We start from the raw sequence: 19,043 nt of genomic DNA on the forward strand, positions 1-19,043 counted from the left end.
GGTAACAAACTGGTCTTTGTTTACACCATCTGGTTACCAAATGAGCTCCTGTTTTAAAGAGAACATATAGTTTGTACATATTTAAGTGAAGAAGGGCAAAACGCCACGGTTTAGACAAAAACCCTACGCAGCCCAGAGCGTTATTATTACATGTGGTGGCCAGCAGCCTCAGCCTGCAGCCTTTTTTCTCTTGTGGCTGCAAACAGTGCGCGTCCTCGTCCAAGAAAAACCAGAGCGCGCTCCTCGACAGCAGTGCATGCACAGGATCTCCCAGTTTCCGAGAGCAAGCTGCTCCAGTAGTAGTGGTGGTGTCGAGTCGCAGGGAAGGCTCAGTGGTCAGCTTTCAACACATCTTCTTCTTTAGCAACTCTCCCTCACGCATACACACACACACACACACACAGTCGGGTCGGATTTATCCTAATAAAATTATCTGTATGATTGGGAGACACAAACGCGCAGTATGGTCCGGGAAACCAGACACTTATGGGTGGGGAATTTACCTGAAAATGTACGAGAAGAAAAAATTATCGAGCACTTCAAACGGTGAGTTATATTTTTTTGCACTTATTTCTGCAAATCTGAGACCGTACTGGCTATGTGTGCTTCAGCCGTAGGGTAACGTTTATACTAAAAAAAACAGCTTCACAGCGCTTCAACGACAGAAATCTGTTATGCAACTCCGTATACTAACTGCTACATTAGGTCCATCTTATGAAGCTCATTCTTGCTGGCTGGCTGCGGTTAGCTTTTGAGAAACCGTCTGCTAGCAAGCTAATTAGCATGCTCGGCTCATGACTGAAATAAACACGTTTTCAGGCAGTGAAAAATGTCAGCAGCGCTGCTAGCAAAATCGCCATGTCTGAGTATGACTAGCCAGCCAGCCTGGTCAGAACCCAGTAACACTGGCTAAAAACATTTTCAGTTTAGCCGCCAAGCTAACAAGCACCTTTATTTCTTTAACGACAGAAGCGCGTGATAACAAGAATGTAGCTGGCCCGCGTAGCCCGTTTAACGTGTTTTTGTGCCTCCCATATGTCAAATTTAATATGTCAAGTCGGGCAAGTCAGCAATGCCTAATGCAGCACTAACAACAGGCATGCTTAGCTAACGTTAGCTAGCTCTCATGCTTCAGTTGTGGCAGCATGGAGACAGTTTACGTGGGTTAGCTAGTCATAACGGGGTCACTACGATGTTGTTGAAAACGGTTTTAAGGCTTGCTAGTCTGCTAAACAGAAACTGTGGAAATGATACGGGTTAATCTGCCTAATAGTGAAGAGATAGCTAGCTGGATAGCTAGTCTAGTTGCAGCAATGTCGTGGCTGTAAACTGTAGGGCTACTAGATTTAACCTTACAGTTCATCTAACTGAGCACCGCGTTCAGTCGAACACAAGCCCAGCACAAGTGTAGCCAAACTGTGTCTTAGTGGTCATTTATGAAGAACAGGTTCATGATATGCTGCTAACGTTACATGTTAAAATACTGTGTATCATCTTGACAGAATCTTTTAGATTCCCAAGAATGTATGGTGCACCCCGTCTTCTTAGGCTTTATGCTTACAGGCTGTAATGGTTTTATGCTTACTTAAGGTTTTAAGGTGACTGCACCTCTACCAGTGTTGAGATTGCTCAGTACCTCTTGAGCATTAGTAGTTTTCAGAAAGGCAGATGTGGCAAATTAAGATTAATATAGTCCAGATTGACTTAAATGTCTTGCTCCACAGTCTCAGTCACTTTCAGACAACTGCATGAACATAATAATGTGGCACAATGATCCCACAAGAAGAAACAAAACAATTCAGTAATCACGCAACATTGATCTCTGCTGATGTTTGGGAACATAATGTTGTGTTTGTGCACAGTCACAGACATTCTGGTGCAGCAATGTCCTGCACATGCATTTAAACTGGGAATTCTACTGGTTTTTCAAAGTTTATGCATAATTAAGTCATTATGATGTAAACAAAGTCATTCAGAGTGGTTTGATGTGAAATCCTCCATTCTAGAAAAAATGACAGAGTCAGAATTGTTCACAGTGGTGGTGAATGGAGTCAGATATCTGAAGCATTTAGTAACATAAAAAGATTACGAATTAGTTGCCTGAGTCTGAGACTTTATTTTACGATGTTTTTAAGAACAAGTTTTGGTCTAAAATGCTTATTTATTATCCGTTCATTGTGGATGTGCAGCGTGTTGTAAGACAAAATAGTACCCAGAGAAAGCTTATGTGTTAGATGCGCTACCGTTTAACCATTATTATTATTATTACTTAGAAATCTCAGAAAACAAATGTAGGTAAACTGGTATCTCTGAATGACTTTCTGGCTTTCAGAGAATAATGCTGCGCTACCTGGCCTTGCCATATACTCATCTTCTAGTTTATTCCCCTAGCTTCATGTAACGTGAGAAATTATCAAGTAAAAACAGCTGGAGACTGGGTATTGTCTAATATAAGCAAGCAAATGTAAGCCACACATTGGGTTCAGAGTATTATTGATTAAATATATGCATCCAGAGCCTACAGATAGTAGAGTATACCTGTCATTTTCACCCCACTGTGCAACCAGGCGTTCTTATATAAGAGATTCATTTGAGCATTGATGTGATAGCAAGGCGTTTCATTTAAAACGTTGCAACTCTTCTCCACATTCATAAGTGAAGGGCTCTCTCCATACACTGTATGTACAAAAGTATTTAGACATCTCCTCTGATTAGTCATATCAGCTACTTTAAGGTGCCCCCATTGCTGACACAACCATTCAATTGTGTACACACAGCTTGTGTAATCTCCAGAAGAAGGCATTGTGAATAGAATGGGATTCCTGGAGAAGCTCTGTGTGAGTCTAAGGTCACAATGCTAAGTGTCAGCTAGAGACGTATAAAGCCCCCAGCATTGGGCTACGGAGCAGTGGGCTTGCCTTCTCTGGAATGATGAAGCTCCATCCAATACCTTTGGCGTGAGTTGGTGTGGCGTTTGTGATCCAGAACTATTTATCCAACATTAGTACCTGATCTCAGTGATGCTCTTATGACTGAATGCAATCAGATCCTCCCAGCAATGTTCCAACATTTATTGTAAAGCCTTCTCAGAAAAGTAGAGGCTGTTATTGCAGCAAAAGGGGGCAGATTCCTTATTAATACCCTTAATTTTAGAAGAAACATTAAGTGAGCAGGCGTTTTCAACCTGACAGCTGAGATAGGCTCAAGCTCCCCCCACGACCCAGAAGGAGAAGCGGCTTAGAAAGATGTGTGTGTGTGTGTGTGTTTCAACCTTTTGGCCTTGTGGTGTATATATAGTGTCAGCATGGTATAAATATCACTGGTTAGGTCCCGGAAGCGAAAGGGATAACCTTATGCAAATAGATGAATCTCGGTTTGAAGGTCTGCTGGTTCCTCGATCTCACTCTGAGACGTTCAAAATGTTTTTTTTTCTTTCTTTTTTTCTCTTAATTTTCCACAAACACAGACCTTGGTTTATGACAAGCTCTTCGGTCATAAACATCGGCATTTATAGAGCATTATTTTAGCTCAAATCTTGAAAAGAGTTTGTTTAGTTCTATAACTGTATGTGAGACAGTTTGAAAAACCATATGCTTGCAGCACATCGTCCAGCTTCCTGTTTTGTGGCTTTTAGGCTGATGATCAGTGTGTAGCATCAACTATCCTATGTGTCTGCATATCATACTACTATCAGTCACTGTCTCTCCTTCCTGAGACAGCTTTCCCCTGTTTGTTTGCTGTTCTGTCAAACTTTAAATGCCTGCAGGCAGCTGCAGCTTACAGCTGTGTGATGCATGAAGTTAGGCAAGTATGAAAATGTGAACATAAACAAACTGAACAGAGAGTAGCTTGATCCTAAAATGACACTGTCATAGATGTGCTAAAAGGACTACTATTATTATCACTAAGGGATGCACAGATCATTAATTTTTATGGGGGGATACCCCATTTATTTACAGCCAGGTTGGCTGATTTGAATTAGCCTTTGCTCACACTGTATGGGATAAATGAACATTAGTCAAACGTGCAATATAAACTACATTATTTGCTCTTATCACAGGCAAAAAAAATCAAGGCTATTTCCCCCATTTTAATTCAGTTATCTGTTGCTTAAATAACTTGAATCAAACAAAAGTCTACATCAAAACTAGGAGGCAACGGCTATGTAGCATATGTCAGGCATAAATGTGCTGCAACGGTTTGGTAGAGGTACAGTAGCAGGATTCAAATACAGCGCGAGAGCACTTACCTGCTTCCCATTATTTACGTCATAAATAAATGGCCAGTTGCAAAACACATGTGCACACCTCAAAAAGTTCTCCATCCTGAACTACAAACCTGGTAAAATGCATCAAACAGTAGGATTGTTCTCAGACCCAGTGTTGCGATTTTAGTGTGTGGTAGTAATGGCTACTGTCACAACAAACAGTTAATAACTGAACAAAAAAAAAATCAAATAAAAATGTTTTTGTTCTTGTTTGTCTAAATTAAAATAAATATATATTTATTTCTTTTTGTAGCCTTCATAGAAAAAACTGTTGAGGTAACGCTGATTGTTTCTTGTTTTTTTTTGCTTGCCGTTCTGATAAATGTAGCTGTTTTTGTATTTCTTTTCTTTTGATTTTACATCACAGTGAATGGTGGTTTTGAAATGTTGTATTTTGCTGCTTTCCCAAAGGAAAGGTTTGTTTGTTTTCTGATTACACATCCAAATAAAGGTCTGTGCTGGCATTACATCCAGTCAGACACAATGGTTTAGGAATAATGATTGCTTGTCAAATCGTCATCATGCATCATTTTATGTAAAAATCGTGCAGCTCTAGGGCAGTGCATTTGTTTTTTTCTTTTGCACTGGCCAATATTATGATAAAACTGAACAAATAGTACATTGTGCAGCCCTACATTACACACACCTGTTCATCCTCTTTCACTTCCCTGTACATCTTTAGAAATTAGGTAGTCAAGAACAGTACTGTTAGTATGAAAATGAAGAGGTAAAATAGAATTAATTACACAATTTTTGGCCTTTTTTGTTTTTTTCCCTGTGACATTTTGTGTCAGCATGCACAGAGAAAGATCAGAGTGATGTGAGTCATTCTTTTTTTGACTCTTGAAGTCCAAAAGAGCAACTTTACATTTTCACTGCAAACTGATTGCAGAAGCAGGGACATCTATGATGTCTTAGCGTTGCCCAGTTTCCAGATTGGTCATTTTTTCTTACTAGCCCTGATTTGTCACAGTGGAAGAGTATCATTGAAAATAGAAGTTCTTTTTTACGTTGGGCTATTGTATTATTTCATGAGGATGCAGTGTGTGTGGAAACATGAAAAGCAGGCAGTATTTTCTAAAATGTCAGTGAAGATCGCTGAACACACACATAGCTCTACCCAGTTATTTCAGGAGCATCTTTGAAATTTGTAATTCAAAAAGATTTTTAAGGTTTTAAAAATATTATATTGGTAACTTATTTTTAAAATAAATTTGTAACCAGGACCTGATTGACAACTACAATGTTTCTCAGAACTCACTGTGTCGGTCAGTTTTGCATGTCAGGAAGAGGCTTTAACCAGAAGTCCTAATCATGATGACCTAAACAATAAACATACTGTGTGCACATTACATTAAGCACCTTATCTACCAAACATCTAGCAGTTTCACAGGACAAACACCCCCTCAATTGAAAGACAGACCATTTTATATGAACAGTCAACCATTTGTATATATCAGTTAATCAACTAGTGATCAGTTAATCAGCTTAAATGTGGCCTGAAAATGTGAAATGCTCTAAAAAGAACGTATCTGGCATTGTTCTTATAAACTAAGGGAGGTACTTTTCACCAAGCGCTAAGTTGCCACCATATGAAAAGTATGCTCAATAGGCAATTGGTGAGCTGCTGCCCTCTTTAAGTCATTGGACATCACCTTGAAAATATAAATGAAAAATTGGAAATCTTTGTTTACCAATAAGCCCACTGATATTATGATTAATAACACCTTTATTAGAGAAATAATAACTGTTTTATTTTCAGTTGTTATTCTTTTCAATCCAATTCAAACAGACGTGCAGCAATTTTGAAATAAACTTTTAATTTATGGTTCTGATAAATAATTAACAAATGAACATTTTAGTGCTCAGTAACAGCGGCCAGTATTTTAGGCCATTGTGTAATATTTAAAGTGCTTAAAAAAAGAGAGAGAAACAATTTTGTGTGTGTTCTCATAAAATATCAAAACCCTAAACCCAGGGGTTTCTCACATTATTCATCCTTAATCTATAGCTCATGTGAGCTTTTTATTGACAGACTTTTAATTCTCTGGTATCACTTGGAAACATGGATGAAAGGGAAATTTTGCTATAAACTGTATAAGAAATCTGTAATAGAAATCATGACATTTTGGTGCGACAGAGCAGTGCCAGGTTCAGTGAAATACATATATGCTTATGCCTTTTCTTTTCTTTTAATAGATATGGACGTGTGGAGAGCGTTAAGGTCCTTCCAAAGCGTGGATCAGAGGGTGGAGTCGCAGCCTTTGTGGACTTTGTGGACATTAAGAGTGCTCAGAAGGCTCACAATTCTATCAACAAGATGGGGGACAGGGATCTGCGGACCGATTACAATGAGCCAGGGACTATCCCGACGGCTGCTCGAGGTCTGGACGATAGCCTGTCCATAGCCACTCGCGGGCGGGACGTTTCGGGGTTCACAAGGGGGGCGGGGGCCCCAGTGTATGGGACCCCTGCATCGCTCCACAGCAGAGAGGGACGCTATGAACGCAGACTAGACGGGTAAGTGGACATTTCTCTGAAGGCTAGGGGACCATTTGTTTCTTATAACTCATCTCTCCCTTCCAAGCATTTTTTCACATTAATATTAATTAAAAGACAGGGCCCAGAAATTAAATTAATATTCTGGAAAGAATACATGTAGCAATCACTACTGACTGTAGAGCTTTAATGCTCATAGACATTTGTAGGCAGCTTGTAGCCCTTTAAGCATGTTAAACATGCTTACAAATGCATACTAAGTATGTGGTGTTTAGTGTACCTCTCAAAAAGGATTCTCTCCGAGTCATAAGCCTCTCAGTTGGATATCACAGTGAAGAGAATCAAGGGCATGTTTCGGATATCGTAATATCCCGGGATTTCTGGAAGCGAGGGGAGAGTCCACTTTGTCTTGCTCTTACCTGGGATTGCCCTGATCTGGAGTACAGTACTGCCCATGGTGGATTAATGTCTTACTATTTTTGTTTTTTTTTACTATATCACGATTATTGTGGTGTTCAGTTATGACATGTTAATTGGTAATTGGATTAAAGGGGAAAAAAAAAGAAAAAAATGGGTAAGCGATTTCCTTTTCTCTGGACTCTCTGGATGGTATTCACTGGATGGTTATTCACAATGGATTAATGCTGACAAGCACAAGGATATTCTATCGCTGCAGAGGTATTGTTTTTTTGTTTTTTTTTTTTTCCTTTGGAATCGTGTGTGGTATTAGATTTCTGCCATTAATTACTTGGGAGACTTCTGCCATTGATCATCATGGCAGAAACTGACAGAAACAGTGAGCAAACCTCTTTATTTCCTCATTATTTATTTTTAGACCATTTTCATTTTATTTCTGCTTTGTTATTTTTTGCTGATAATCTTCAAATAATGAAGGAGTATTGGATTTAAAGGAGAGTACAGCCCAGTCAACAGAAGATGGAGAATAAAGCATTTTTGGATCAGATTTGAAGATGAAGGTGTGGTTCTGCACTGGGGCTGAAGATAACAGTTTTCACGTCGGATATCAGACATTTCACTGGATTACCAATCTCATTCTGGATCTAGAGCGACACATGACTTTGGATACAATGCTCACAGGAACAGAAGTCTAACAAAACAAGGATGCTTTCCTGCATCACCCAGTGGACTGGTCCTTCTGGTAGTGGATTATATTTACATATATGCAAGCTACTAGTGGGAAATTACCATGGGATTAGTGAATCCAACTGCCATCTTTTCAGAAATGGACTTGGATTATTACACTTTTTGAGACACTTTTGCTATGCTGGCTCTCAGAGGATTTCTGCAAAGTGGACCTTTGTTTCCAGCTTTTGGATTTACTTACTGGAGTGAGAAATTAAGGACCTAGGTGTGTTTTACTATTACTATTTTTTGGACTTTGACATCTTAAAGAAAAAGAAATTTGATCTCCTGGAGTTCAAAAAGAGCATTTTTTGTTGAAATACCAAAGATTCAGCCTTAGTTTCAGCCAACAGAGGTGAAGAATCAGAATTTTCACCAATGTCAGTATTTTTTTCCAGAGCCAAAGTGGATTTATTCATTTTTTTGGACTTTCACTGGACTTAATGTGGACATATACCTCATTCTTTTTTGCCTCCATATGTCTTTCCTAACTGTGACTATATTTTTGGAGTATATCTGGATCCGCTACTAAGCCAGCCCCAAGAATTGGATTACTCCTTCAGTTTTTTTTCCTACCATTTTTAAAAACATTCTACATTTTTAACCTTTTTTTTTGCTCACAAAGTTCTGTCTCCCTAAATTGTATTTGGAATTGTAGGTCGGGTTACCGCTGTCTGAAAAGGTTGGTATGTTCTGCCCTGTGTATATTAGCCGTTCTCTAACCCCTAGTTTGATCCCCCTGTCTTTCTTTTCATCTCCCACTAACGATTATAGCTGTTAAAACAGGCTGTTTTGATAGCTAATGGCAACTCACTTTGCTGTCCCTTTCCTTACTCTCACTCTGTCACACTCCCTGGCTCTTTGCCTTTCTGCTCTCCCCTTTGCAAATCTTCAGATACATGTATACCAAGAATAAGAAGTTAATGTCCAGATGTTCAGCTTGTTAAATAGTTAGCTTGAATATAGTTATTACACATTAGACATATGTATATGAACAGAGAAGAGGGCAAATGAGCTGTGGAGTGTTAATTGGTGCAATGTGTCACCTATGTTTGTGAGTTTGTGCTTTTTTTTTTTCTTTCTTTTTTTTAATTACAAGAGTGAACTTTGTTCTCCAAGGGCTGCTCACAGACAAGTTACACAGTGAGGTCAAATGTCATGTCCAAATCAATTAAATGTTTGAGGCAAGCAACTTTAAGATTCAGTTTACAATATGATTTTAGGCATTTACTGTTTATAGGTGTTATAAATCTTTATTCAAACTGAACAGTTCACTTCACACATGTACACCTTTGTGTACAGAAACAATGCTTATGAATGTTAAGCAAAGCAAATGACACGTAGCATGTAAAAGTTCAAAATTAGGATTGGTTTTCTTTTCTAAAATTCACATCTTAATATGTCAGGTTGCCTGTGTTTCAGACTGCAACATAATTGAAAGCATGTTTTCTGCATGCATGTTTAACTAAAAGCTGTTATGCTTGCCGCAAAGAGTCTAAAGCACAGCCTGTATTGCTTAGTAGAGTGCCAAACAAGGGCTGTTTTTTAAAAGTTATTCCTGTTAACTTGGTATTAGGCTGCTAAAATATTGAAATTTGAATGTTTACAAACATTTGAGATGTAATAATCATCGGATGCATTAAGTCTAGCATTTTCTGAAAAATAAAATTACGGAGATTAATTTGTTTTTCAAGATTTTTCAAAAGTAAATCAGTTTAAATGCAGTTGATAGGAGATGCATAATAATAACATTTATTAGTAGCCCAGTGTTGCCTAAGTGTTATGCTCTTCTGGAGTTCAGTAAATCCATCATCAAATACTGGTTTGAAATATTAGTCACATCTAAATATTTGTCCAGTGTACATATCGGTAGATACCAGTATGATTCTGAAATCATTGTGCATCACTACAGTTCACAGGGGTAAAGTGTCCTGAAACTGGATGCAGTGGAAACTTTATAAACGTAATATATTTTTCTAGATACCCAAAACAAAACAAATAATATGCATTTAGAAATATATAGAAATTATATAGAAACCTTACTGCAGACAGTATACAGGAGAGTTACACCAGTTGTTCCAAATATCTGTGATTGACTGACTAAGATGTAAGCAAAGTCATTCAGAGTGGTGAAATGTGAAATGATCTGTTCGAGAAACAGAGGTCGAATTGCTTACTGTAGTGGTGATAGTAACCAGACATCTGAAGCATTTATCTTACAGAAAATTATTACATGAAATGTTCATGAATGTGTTGCCTGATGCCTGAGACTTTAAGTGAAATTCATAGCAGAGATGTACATGACATTGTGAGGCAAAGATAATACCCAAAGATTTTTTTAGATTTGTTGTTAACATATTATTGTAAACATTATATAACACTCAGAAGACATGTAGGTTCAGTGATCATTTTGTATGGTAAATAAAATGCCTATATTTGCACTGTAGACATTGCAATCCCTTGTTCATGTCATCACTAATATCAGTTTCTCTGCAACCATTTCAGATTAAACCACTCTTAATGACTTCTACATCAATAATGTGATGAAAATGGAATTACTACAACTTTGGTTGTGATATTAAATGACCTTTACTACTTCATTATACAGGATGAGAGTGCTATGTACCTCTCCCTCTAAATTACTGGATATATTCTAAATATCCAATAAATAATGGCAATGTAAAAAAGGTCATATTATCATAAAGCTCTAGAACAACTACCGCACTAAAATACAGCGTTTGCAACATTACCTTTACAAGTACATTGTTATAAGATAGTTCAGAGATTAACCCTTTACATGGTCAGGGCCCACTGGCGGGCACAAAATTTCATCACACACTTCTATAACCTAAGAATAGCTCAGCCAGTTTGTCCTGAATTGTAGTTACTGAATTATAAGTCTTCATTTGTAATAAGCCTGGGATGTTGATGAGTTAAACAGTTTCTCAGTCTGATCTGGTTTTAGGTTATATAAAACCAGCACAAGTAAACCATTATAATGTTGTGCATCTAGAGCTTATAGCCAATAATATTCCTTTATAATGCCAGGAATGTGCCATCCAAAAATAAGATTATTACTATAATTCGATAATGAATAACAGTGAGTAGTAACCAGTTCTTACTACAATATCAGTTCCCTTTTAGTTTTCAGTCATTGTTGGCAATATTAATGTTTTTTGTTTTTCTCTCAGAACCATTTTTCGGTTAAAAAATATTCACACCATTTTCCACCGATTCGTTCTGTTCTACAGTTCTCAAATCTTCTCCAGTATCTACTTGCAGCAAAATCTTCAATTCAGCCATGCGCCATGTGCTTGGCTCTGTTATAGATCTGTTTAATTCTTGCTTGCAGAACTGACGATTACACATGAAATTGCCTAGCAGAGCTAATTGTTATTTCCTTTAATACACAATCCTAGTCTCCTCAAGCCAATGTTGAAACAAAGCCACAATACATTTGCCAACATGTTTATGACTTAAACTGTCAAAACATTTTTAACAGACATTCAGGAGCAGTAAACTTTGGACTCTTTTCTCATGTATATACATTTTTATGTTGATCTGATACACCCCAGTTCAGCTTACTTGGAGGAAGACTTAGTCATAGAAAAGCCTAAATCATAAACAATCTGATCAAGTAATTATATTTTTGAAATAGCATAATATTACCCATATTAATATATGCACAAATGTAGAAATTATTTTAGTTTTATATTATGTGTGAAGCATCACTAATGAGCTCATGCTAATGACGTCAGTGGTGCTACTGTTGTGTATATATATATATATATATATATATATATATATATATATATATATATAGTGGCATGGATGCATTTAGTTCACATGGTTGTAAACAGTACACCTACATTGAATTCTAAAATATTACAGTGACATGGTTTGGTGTAACTTGGAATGTGACCCACCGCAGCATGCATGACTGTAGTTATGCATAGCCTGATGTCTCACTTTTTTGGAATTTGGCTGTAAATAAAGAAAAAACTGTAATAAGTTATTTTTTCATACTGTCTTTCAGTTACTCATCTTTGTGAGCCCAGAGTGTTATAGTTCCAATAAAACCTTGTCATTTAAAACTTGCAGCGTATATTTAGATTTATTCATGTCAAAAACGCATGCCACCTGACACTCAAAGAGGCACACATAGCAAAATAACTCTCCTTTCATTCTCTCCATGTTCCCCTTCCATCCTCCATCCTTCTCCATGTCTCCTAGGGCTTCAGAAAGTCGGGAACGCTCTTACGATCACAGTGCCTATGGACACCATGAACGTGGCAGCAGCAGTAGTTTTGAACGCCAGCGTCACTATGACACAGACTATTACCGTGACCCACGTGACCGGGCGCTCAGCGGAGGTGGTGGAAGCACTAGCTCTTCTAGTGCGAGTGCTGGAGGAGCTTCTTTAGGGGTCACTGGAGGGGTTGGAGGGACAGGATCTAGCAGCAGTGCTGCTGGGGGCAGCAGTGGAAGCACTGCTGGAGTAGGAAGTGGAGGATCCACATCAGGTGCGGTTAGCTTTTACGGATCCCGGAGTCGGAGCCCCAGTCGCTTTGAGACTACAGAGACTCGATATGAGGCCCGTGCTCGTGAAGCCTTTACACTGGCCAGCGTGGTGCACCGGGATCTGTACCGCGAGGAGAGAGGCAGACGTGGAGACAGGACTTACCGCCACAGTCGTAGTCGTTCTCCACACTCCTCGCAGTCACACAACATTTCTCCACAGAGGCTAGCAAGCCAGGCAGCAAGACCCCCACATTCCCCCAGCGGCTCTGGCTCCCGCAGCCGCTCTTCAAGCTCAGACTCAGTCAGCAGCACCACCAGCAGCAGCAGCGGCAGGTCAGTGGCAGGTCACACAGAAAATGTGATGTGTGTCTGATTAACCTTGGTTTATGGTTATATTTTAGGGCTGTCATAATTACAATTAAGAAGTAATGAAAGAAATAAATGAATTAAATATTTTCACTGATGAAGCAGCAATGCTTGATTGGCAGTTTGCATTTCTTCTGCAGGTAATTAAATTCCTCCTACAGGTCTCTGAACGCCAACCACTAAATTACATTTTCTGAGTAAAAATAAATGAACACATCATCTACATGATTAAAAATAAATGCATAAAATAAACAAAAAAAGTATGCAATTTTTCTAAATATTTTAGTGTACAATTTCTATTTATTTGACATATTATTAGCATATTGAAAATGTAAAGCGTTTTACCCAGGCCACATGTAATTTTTTTTTTTTTAATATACCAAATTTATCAAAAAACACTAATTGTGCATAACAATGCGCGGAAGTGTGTTCTCTGTAGAGAATATGTGCTCACCCAATCTTTTGCATATGGATGTATACATTATGTTTTTTTAAATTCTCTATTTTTTCTTTTTTTTAATTTTCAATATATTCCAAAATTTTTAAAACCTTTGAAAGATTATGCATTGTTTATTCCTGTAGTAACCATCCTTTTAAATGTATTTTTAAATTTAGGATAACTGTTGATACCGTATGGAATGCAGCGTTTGGACTGCTCATTTGCTTAATTCTAATTCTTTTTTTTTTTTTTTAATCAAATTTGGCCATAAATGAGTGAAGAGTTTACAGTTTTGTGCTTCTTTCTGCTCTTATAGTTTTTCTTATAAGTATATACTAACTAAAACCCCAGGGAACCTAAATCTGTTTTCTTTCTAAGTAGGTTAATCTTGCTCTTGTGGGCACAGTAGGCATGTACAAAGTATGTCCTGTGAATAACTTAGTTAATGTATTTTGCCATCATTCTCCTCTCTCAGTTTGAAATGAGCAGTCTTAATCATGGTTAGTGCATACATAAGCAGGATGACAATCATAAGGCTGATGTGGGTTGTCCTGCCCACATGTTCCCCAGTGGTCTTCCTCTCTCTGCTAAAGTCGGAAAAACTTACCAAGAGAAAGATCATGATGAACAGAAGCTAACTGAGCAGGCAAAAACATCCGTTTGTGTCTACTTTTGTTCGAACACCCGCAACAGCGTTCCCTGGATGCACATGCAGCAGTAAAGCGTATAAGAACTTAGAGATGCTTAGCATCTCATACTGGATGGCCACAGTCATTGCATTTTGATGAAGGTTACTTGGACATAGTCTCAGGAAAGACATTTAGACATTGCTGCAAAAATGCAAGAGAGGTAGTATCTGTTTTTTTTACTGTTTTACTGACATTTAATGTTTACAGTAGATCAAGATGATTCTGTGAAAAAGTATTAAATATTAAGTAGCGTACTTTTTACTCTGTTGTCTGTCACTACTTTTGTGAAACTTGCAGCAGTGGTTGATTGACAGGCTAAGATACCAACAGCAGAAACAAACCAAATTAATCAGTACATGTTGTTTAGCTACTGATAACCTTTACAGATCATCTTGGTTGCGCTTGGTTATTTACGCTTGCTATGTCCCTCATCTTTAAACTTTGGCTACATTACTTCTGTCATAGAACACCATGACTGTCTTTCAGCTTAAAATGTTAAGTTTGTCAGCATGTTTAACAAACACTGCATTAACAAATAGATCATTTGGAATTTACTGGAGTTCTACTGAGTGATGCAGTCTAGATGGCTGCATCACTCTACAATAGGATGGGGTGGAATCTGTTTTGATAAACCAGGAAATGTTTGTGTGAGATCAGTTCATGATGGTGTCTATATTCATGAGATTAAAGGGGAAATGTTTTCAAATTTCCAACATAAATGAAATCATTCAGAGTGGTACAATGTGAGACTTTGTAGAGACACCAATGATTTCTTTGTGGTGGTGGTAGTTACCAGTGGTTGCAATGTGTATAGTTCAAATACAGCCATTTTTTATTATCTGAAACAACCAGTGAACCTACAATTGTCTTATGAGTTTGTATATGTAATATTGACAATGGTAAAACAGTGGTAAAATCTGGAAAAATACACTATATTGCCAAGTGTATTCATTCACCCATCTAATTCATTGTATTCAGATGTTCCAATCACTTCCATGGCCACAGGTGTATAAAACCAAGCACCTAGACATGCAGAATGCTTCTACAAACATTTGTGAAAGAATGGGTCACTCTCCAGTGTGGTACCGTGATAGGATGCCATCTGTGCAATAAGTCCAGTCGTGAAATTTCCTTGCTACTAAATATTCCACAGTCAACTGCCAGTGGTCTTATAACAAAGTGGAAGTGATTGGGAATGACAGCAACTCAGTCATGAAGTGGTAGGCCACATAAAATTACAGAGCAGGGTCAGCGGATGCTGAGGTGCATAGTGCGCAGAGGTCGCCAACTTTCTGCAGAGTCAATTGCTACAGACCTCCAAACTTCGTGTGGCCTTCAGATAAGCTCAAGAACAGCGTAGAGAGCTTTATGGAAAGGGTTTCCATGGCTGAGCAGCTGCATTCAAGCCTTAAAACGCCAAGCACAATGCAAAGCATCGAATGCAGTGGTGTAAAGTGCCGCCACTGGACTCTAGAGCAGTGGACACGTGTTCTCTGAAGTGACAAATCACACTTCTCCATCTGGCAATCTGATGGATGACTCTGGGTTAGGCGGTTGCCAGGAGAACAGTACTTGTCTGACTGCATTGTGCCAGGTGTAAAGTTTGGTGGAGGGGAGGGATTATGGTGTGGGGTTCTTTCTCAGGAGTTGAGTTCGGCCCCTTTGTTACAGGGAAAGGAACTCTTAATGCTTCAGCAGACCAAGAGATTTTGGACAATTTCATGCTCCCAACTTTGTGGGAACAGTCTTGGGACGGCCCCTTCCTGTTCTTCCATGACTGCGCACCAGTGCACAAAGCAAGGTCCATAAAGACATGGATGAGCGACTTTGGTGTGGAGGAACTTGACTGGCCTGTCCTCAATCTGATAGAACACCTTTGGGATGAATTAGAGCGGAGACTGCGAGGCAGGCCTTCTCGTCCAACATCAGTGTCTGACCTTACGAATGCGCTTCTGGAAGAAAGATCAAAAATTCCCATAAACACACTCCTAAACCTTGTGCAAAGCCTTCCCAGAAGAGTTGAAGCTGTTATAGTTGCAAAGGGTGGGCCGACATCATATTAAACCCTATGGATTAAGAATGGGATGTCACTCAAGTTCATATGGGTGTGAAGGTAGACAAGCAAATACTTTTGCCAATATAGTGTAAATTATTTTGTGGACTGTTTTATCTTACTAAAACGACCAGTGAAACCTACCTTTGTCTTTTATTTTTTCAAACGTAATGTTGATAATGGTAAAGAATGGAAAATCTGAAGAAAAAAAAAAGGTTTTCTTTAGGGACTGTTTTGCCTTATAACACCCTGCATGTGCCTGTCCACTGTGAATGGAGTTAAAAATATGTTTTAGGCACAAACCATATCTCAGGCAACAGGCTGCATGTTGCTAACCATTTTGTGTAATAACTTTCTATAAGAAGCTTTTAGAGGTTTTAAACACTTCAGGTGTCTGGTTCTTACCACCATGAACAAGTGTGTAAGTTTCTCTAGATTCTTTTTCACATCAAACCACTCTGAATGACTTTGTTTGCATCTTAACCAATGAATTATGTAGAAATGTTGAAAAATCTGTGATATTTCCCCTTTACCCATGTGATTACTTTCAATGTAGAAACCTCCATCACTTAGCTTTTTGTTGATTGGATCTGCTGAGAAAAACATTTTGCCATGGACTAAAATTCTCAGTTGTATGTGGTTCTGCTTGCATGAAGTGTCAAAAACGTTTACCTGAGCAAGTTACATATATCCATGGAACCACACCTCCCCATCTGATGGCTTAAACATTTGGCAGGAAACCTGTTTCTGTCTGTGTGGCCTTTGACAGAAGCATGGGAACATGCACCCTAATTATTCTGTGGATTTTGCTCCTCAGCAGGAGTAACATCTCAATGTTTTATTTAACTTCCTTTTGTCACTGATGAACTGTGGTCAGTGGCTCTAGCCAGCCATCACTTGTCATTTCCATATTTCCATAGACCAACAAGACTGCTATACACTTTAGATGGCACTATGGTTGGGCAGTATATTAACAAAAAGTATACCACAGAATTTAAAATTGATGCTGGAATTTAATAATTGTTATCATATTTCAGAAATATGCGTGTCAAATTTCTGTTCCTCACCAAGACCACCAAATAAACATGTTCCACCCGCTTATATTGTACAGGGTGGTGTGGGAGGTCAATGATAGAAAGAGGGGAAAAAAGTGTCTGGAAAAGCCTCAGATGAACTAAGATTGATAGCTCAGCGTCAGCATTCGGCCTTCGCCCTAACAAAACCTTTGGTTTGGCCTGCTAACTGAGCTCTTGTTAACAGACCCTGACAACACAGACCAGGTTTAAAATCCTTTCTGCCACTCCAACACCAGTCGCTCAACTTTGGTTTTCTCAGACATTAGTTGTGTTAACTTCACTTGTTTCAGCAGAATATCAATTAGTCAAAATTGAACCTGCACAATGATGTGGGTGGCATTGTTTGGGTCTGTAGCGTGCTTGCTAAAATAACCACTTGCTTGACCTCTCTGTCTCAGAGTTGAATCATTATTATCTTAACTTGCATCGTTGCTTTAGTTGGCCAGAGTCAAACATGTTCTGTAGTGATCAGAGCTTTTATTGTGCTAGACAAACTAATGCTAACCAGCTCCTCTCTGTTTTAGAAATTAATAGAAAGATGGTTTGACTAAACTAAACGTTTTGATTATTTTCATTTTGAAAATAAAGCAGGAGGAGGCCACACGAAAGTGACATTAATGCATTTATGTCACATACATTTTACATTTTTCATGCTACCGTCCCTCTTGATAATACATTATACTGCAGCATTATTTGGAGAAAGCACTGATCCAACATTGGGCTGATAATAGCAGAAAATGCTTGGATAGGATGTTGAATGAAAAGAAGAGGATAAATCTAATCAAATCCTGTTAAGACGCTAAACTGATGCAGCACAAACTCACACTAAGTGATGTGATGTTAGCCGTTTATTTCTTCCTGTGGGGTCGTAGAGTGTTTGAGTCATTTGAGTAAGACAGCCCACTTTTAGATGTGTATCTTAAATGAAGTGTAACAATTAAAAAGAAATAATTTTGAAGCTTTGGAAAAATAGAATCAGTATCAGCTGAAGCTTGAGGTTTCAATATCAGTGTTGGAAAAGAAATCTCTACAATACACATGATGGTGTTGTCTATGCTTTCTGTTCAGAGTTCTTTACTGTACTGGGAAAGCACTGTAAGACTAATTATTCTATTGTTTAATGTGGCCTTTGTTTACTTCTTTTTAATATGACTAGATTCGTATATTTGGTGTTGCCGATTGTTACTCCTCAAAAATCCATTTAGGACTCGATCTTATGAATTAGTTAGCCGATACAAAATTTAAAATTATTTCAAGATATGATCCTCCCTGCTGTCCCATTATAATGATTTCATTGTAACTGATGTTAAGATTTCCCTTAGAAGTGCTGTAGTTCTCTGATAAATAAACTCTAGGTACATTTCTAAGGAAGCCATAGAACATATTCATCATGCCTGATATCTTCTCATCTGAAAGGCATGAACAATTGCAGAATAAAATTTCTTTTGGGATTAGATTACAGATTTCCTAAAATATCTCTGAGATGCTATCAGTAATTGATTAGTGATAATCATCATATCTGTGAGATTGAGAGCATATTTAACACTGCATGAACTAAGCTTGCTGCAAATGTTGATGTTTATGCATAGAACATCTTTTGTAAACATGAGGCAAATTACAGAGGATTTAGTGCTTATTTTTATAGGGAAGCTCTTGAGCCAGTTTAATGTATTGTTGTCTCTATTTATGCTTCAAGCCATAATCTGCTTTTATGGAACAATAGTGGTATTCTGTGCCTTTTTTTTCCAAAAATTCAGAAGAAAAAAGAAATGGAAAAAAGCTCTATAAAGCTCTAACACAATACTCAGGAATTTTTTAATATTTTTTTTTTCCAATATGTATTAGCACACAGTTTTAGAAGAAGCTGCTGTCAGGTGTGAGGGAAGTGGCAAGATGCAACTAACTAGTCTTATTTTCTTACTGCCCACTTCTGCAATGTGGGTGTGAAGTCCTCCCACCCCCGTGAGATCCAGTTGGAACTGGAAATTTC

The 19,043-nt window shown here is 38.2% G+C and overlaps 1 protein-coding gene across 1 annotated transcript in view; it reads left to right on the forward strand.

Annotated features, from left to right (window-relative positions):
• The first annotated feature begins 243 nt into the window (after window positions 1-243).
• Window positions 244-19,043, forward strand: part of spen (spen family transcriptional repressor) — a 37,820-nt gene continuing 19,020 nt past the window's right edge. The window contains exons 1-3 of the mRNA XM_017708925.2: window positions 244-546; window positions 6,467-6,787; window positions 12,143-12,763. Of these exons, the coding sequence (XP_017564414.2) occupies window positions 464-546; window positions 6,467-6,787; window positions 12,143-12,763 (1,025 nt within the window). The 5' untranslated portion in view covers window positions 244-463. The remainder of the gene's footprint in view (window positions 547-6,466; window positions 6,788-12,142; window positions 12,764-19,043) is intronic.

This window comes from Pygocentrus nattereri, chromosome 9 (genome assembly GCF_015220715.1).
Source record: "Pygocentrus nattereri isolate fPygNat1 chromosome 9, fPygNat1.pri, whole genome shotgun sequence".
NCBI lineage: Eukaryota > Metazoa > Chordata > Actinopteri > Characiformes > Serrasalmidae > Pygocentrus > Pygocentrus nattereri.